The sequence below is a fragment of the Carlito syrichta genome, unplaced genomic scaffold, assembly GCF_000164805.1.
Source record: "Carlito syrichta isolate Samal-C Ts95f unplaced genomic scaffold, Tarsius_syrichta-2.0.1 Scaffold307034, whole genome shotgun sequence".
Lineage (NCBI taxonomy): Eukaryota > Metazoa > Chordata > Mammalia > Primates > Tarsiidae > Carlito > Carlito syrichta.
Window position 1 is genome coordinate 210,034 of NW_007251130.1, and position 4,371 is coordinate 214,404.

General features: G+C 44.8%; 1 gene segment (V, D, J or C); it reads right to left on the reverse strand.

The window, feature by feature from the left end:
• Positions 1–3,173: 3,173 nt before the first annotated feature.
• LOC110596170 lies at positions 3,174–3,672 on the reverse strand. The segment is given in 2 exon segments: positions 3,174–3,481; positions 3,627–3,672. Coding segments are annotated over 2 exon segments (354 nt in total).
• Between the last annotated feature and the right edge of the window lie 699 nt (positions 3,673–4,371).

Sequence of the window (4,371 nt, forward strand, 5' to 3'; positions counted from 1 at the left end):
AGTGAGCAGGGAAGCTGTCCTGGCCATGATAGAGGCATGCCAGAGCTCTTCTTCTGGGTCTTCAGATAGGAAAGAGATATCCATGCCCGTTTTATCCTTGAAAGGGAAGTCTCTTCATGCAAAACTACTTCCTTCTTTCTGTAGTTTGTTGCGTGGTTTCTTGGTGATGGTGGATGATATCTGGTCTAGATTCTTCAAGGTGACTGTCTGAACCCTGAGCCTGAGGGCCTTAGACTGGAAATTTGTCAGGTTCAGCAACATGGTCAGGTGAATGTCATGAATGGAGAGTATTTTTCACCCCCCCAAAGGGGTCTCAGAGGAAACATCAGTTACACCCTTTGTACTTGAGCACCACAAGGGAACTTGGAGTTACTGTGGTCCCCAGTCAAGACTGGCTGTGCCCACTGGTGCCCTCAAGAGCAATGCCATCCTCCATGTAACTCTAGTTCATACAGAATGACTACTTAGAAGCCTGTAGTTTATGCCAGAAGCACTGGTAAGTGTTTTACAAATGTAACCTCAAGAAAAAAACTTATAACATGGAATATGAGAACTGGGAACCCTATACACAAGACACAATCTTCATTAAAGAATCTACATTGGCAAGTTGAATACTTTTCTTCCCAAAATCCCCAGTGGATAATGAATATAGTCAATATTCCCTCCAAGAAACTCACCTCAGTCCTGACCTTCCAGCCCTTCCTACCCTGCCTTCTGCCTCCTGCTCCATCTACTTCCTCCCTCATCCCTGGCCTCTGGTTTCCTGCTCATCGTCATTTGCTAGTGCAATCATAACAGGATACCACAGACATGGCCACTTAAACCACAGAAACTTATTTCCTCACAGTTCTGAATCTAGAGGCCCAAGATACAGGAGTTGGTAGCTTTGGTTTCTGCTGAGGAATCTCTCCTTGGCCTGCAGATAGCTGTCTGCTTCCTGTTCTCATGTGTTCCTTCCTCTGCATACTCACCTCTAACATCTCATCTCTGTGAGTTCAAATATCCTCATCTTCAGAACACTATAGTCAGATTGGATAAGGACCCACACTAATGGCTTCATTTTCACCCAGTCTCCTTGATGACTCCAGACTTTGGTTCAAGCTTCCTTGTCCATTTTCCCCTCCTCCTCTCTGATTTTATATCTAGAGGAATTTATTCCTGATCTTAAACCCTCACAGAATTCAGCAAAAAAAGAGAGAAAAGGTAGGAGATTGTGACATAGTACTGCCTTGGGCAAAACCCCAAATCTAACCAAAGTAATGATAAAAGTATGTTCTTGTTCACAGAAAGACCTCAGGGTACTACAGGAATTAAAATATAGTGTTCCTCACAAAAAGATTGCCATTTAAGACATAGGCTAGTGGAATTTTCAAACTTCACATTATCCTCTAAAACAAGGATCTTTAAAACCACATACTACGAGTTAATCTCTAAATGTCAACTTCTTTTTTTAATGGTCCCAAGCTCATGTGTGGTCTTTATATTTTTAAGTAGGTACATTGTCAATGATATTGATAATACCTACATTATATCCTCAAAGTTGACTCTTGGCCCACAAAGCCTAACACACTTATTATGTGAACATTTAAGAAAAAATTTACCAATTGCTGATAAATACAAAGTCCTGAAATATTTCAGAAAATGCTAGAAATCCAAGAAAAACCAAAACTGTCACAAGATAACACTTTAATCTAACAGGTTGGCAGAATATACTCTGCTCAAACATTTGTAGAAAATACTGTCAAGTGGTACTGTGCTCTACAGGGGATTCTGAAAATAATCGGTGAAAATAACAAACACACCTCCCTTGACACAGCAGTTTAACTTCTAGAAATATTCCCAATGGTCATATACACCCATGAATCCAACAAGTCTGATGGATGATGTTCATTATAGTGTTATCTGTAAGATCCAAATCCTGATGAGGACCATTAAGAAGTAATGGGTTAAAACGCACATGGAGCTGGGCTTGGTGGCTCAGCCTGTAATCCCGCGCCTTTGGGAGGCTGAGGTGAGTGGATTGCCTGAGCCTGCGGGTTTGAGACCTGCCTGGGCAGCGAGACCTCATCTCTACAATAAATCAAAAACTCAGCCGGGCGTGGTAGCGCATGCCTGTAATTCCGGCTACTTGGTAGGCTGAGGTGGAAGGATTGCCGGAGCCCAGCAGGTCGAGGCTGCGGTGACCGGAAGTGGCCACTGCACTCCAGTCTGGGCGGTAGAGTGAGACTCCAACTCAAAAAAACAAACAAAAAATTGTACATGGGACCCTCTGCAGCCTTATTATGAATGGGGGCAGTGCCTAGAATGGAGGTACAACTAGAAATAATGCATGTGGTTGTCTTGACATGAGGACCAGGACATGTGACTTCCTCTTTCCTATCTCCCAAGTACAATCTCATAGAAGGAGAATTTGAGGTGGAACTTGGGCTTGTGTGATTTACAAAGAAAGCAGGATGGAGAGAGGAGTAGGGAAGGGAAGGTTTAGAGGTAAAGTCAGGTGCTATCCTGGCACTGGGGAAACTCCAGAGCAGAAATGCACCACAAGGTGTGTCTTACTTGGAGGCCAGCGAGCAAGGTTTACGTCCTATGGCCCACTCATTTATTTAGGTGGTGGTGGGGTGTATCTCCCAGACACTGCTTCATGAGGTGGTTTCACTCCGAGAGCCCAGAATCTACCTCCAGAGAAGGCTGAGAGATGAGTGGATCCACTGAATGGTGACTCCAAAAGCATCTGCCAGAGGATTCACTTCCTACAGTAGTGTATATCTAGCATTCAAATTCAAATCCATCACATTGGTTATATAAAAAAAAGAATGTCTTTTTTTTCTTATTGAGTCAGGGTCTCACTCTTTCACCAAGGCTGGAGTGCAGTGGCATGATAATGGCTCACCGCAGACTTGAACTGGGCTCAAATGATCCTCCTGCCTCAGCCTCCCAAGTCACTGGGACTACAGGCATGAGTCACCACTCCCAACCAATTTTTCTTATTTTGTCTCACTATGTTGCCTAGGCTGGGCTTAAATTCTTGGGCTCAAGCAATCCTCCTGCATTGGCCTCCGAAGTGCTGGGTTATAGGCCTGTTCATGGCTTTGTCCATAGTCCTTCTGGGGCTGAAGGAGGAGGATGACACCAACAGAGATGGGGTTTGTGTCTCACTTCCCCATCTGTCTGTATCACTGTGGATAACTACCACTGCTGTCAAATGACTGACAGTAATAGTCAGCCTCGTCCTCGGCCTTTGCCCCACTGATGGTCAGAATGGCTGTGTTCCCTGAATCAGAGCCAGAGAATCGCTCAGGGATCCCTGGTGGCCGGTTACTGCTATCATAGATGACCAGCACAGGGGCCTGACCTGGCTTCTGCTGGTACCAGTGTGCATAGTATGTTTCTAAGTCATCACCCTGGCAGGTAATCCTGGCTGTCTGTCCCAAGGCCACAGACACTGCAGACACTTGAGTCAGCTCAGAAGAGGTCACAGAACCTGCAAAAGAGGACAGGAGAGATGAGTTTGTGATGAAGGGTCTCATTCCTAGTGGCTCTTGCCCTGCATCACCCCCGGTGTGGATCGGAGGTCAGGGCCAAGCTGATTCCAAGTTCTCCAGGCGTTGAGCCCCAGGAGTCCGTACCTGTGCAGAGGGTGAGGAGGGTGAGCAGGGAAGGGGTCCAGGCCATGATGGAGACACCTCAAAGTTCTAACTCTGAACCCACAGCTGGGGTGGGCCTCCAGGTCACTCTTATAGGATGGAGAGACTCTTCATGCAAATCATGATATCCTCCTCTTGTAACATTTTTGGGTGGCACCCTGGTGAGGATGCAATGCAAGTCTGTTCTCCATTGTTCAGTTTGTCTGTCTGAGCTCTTGTCTGAGCTTTGAGCCTGAGGGTCTCATGTTGGCAATTTTCCAAGTTCAGAAGAAGGGCCAGATGTATATCATGAACGGAGGGCATTTTGAAATGATAGAAAAGCCTCAAAGGAAGTCTCAGGCACACCCTTTGCACCGGAGCACTACCAGGGGACTAGGAGTTATTAAGCTTCTAAGTCAAGACCCACAGTGTCCCCTGATGCCCACAGAAGGAATGGTATCCCCTGTCTATCACTAGGTCATGCAAAATGACCACCTAATACATGCTAGATGTTGACTCTTTGCCCACAAAACTTAAATACAACTTATTTGAACACTTCAGAAAAGTTTACCAAATCCTAAAAAATACACTGAAATATTTGATAAAATCTCAACCTCAAGCAAAATAGGTGAAATTCAAAATAAATTGTCACAAGGTAATATTTTTAACCTAACAGCTTGACAAAAATCTATATTTTCAACCCTATATTCTGATCAAATACTTATAGCTGACACTGCAAATTGGTACA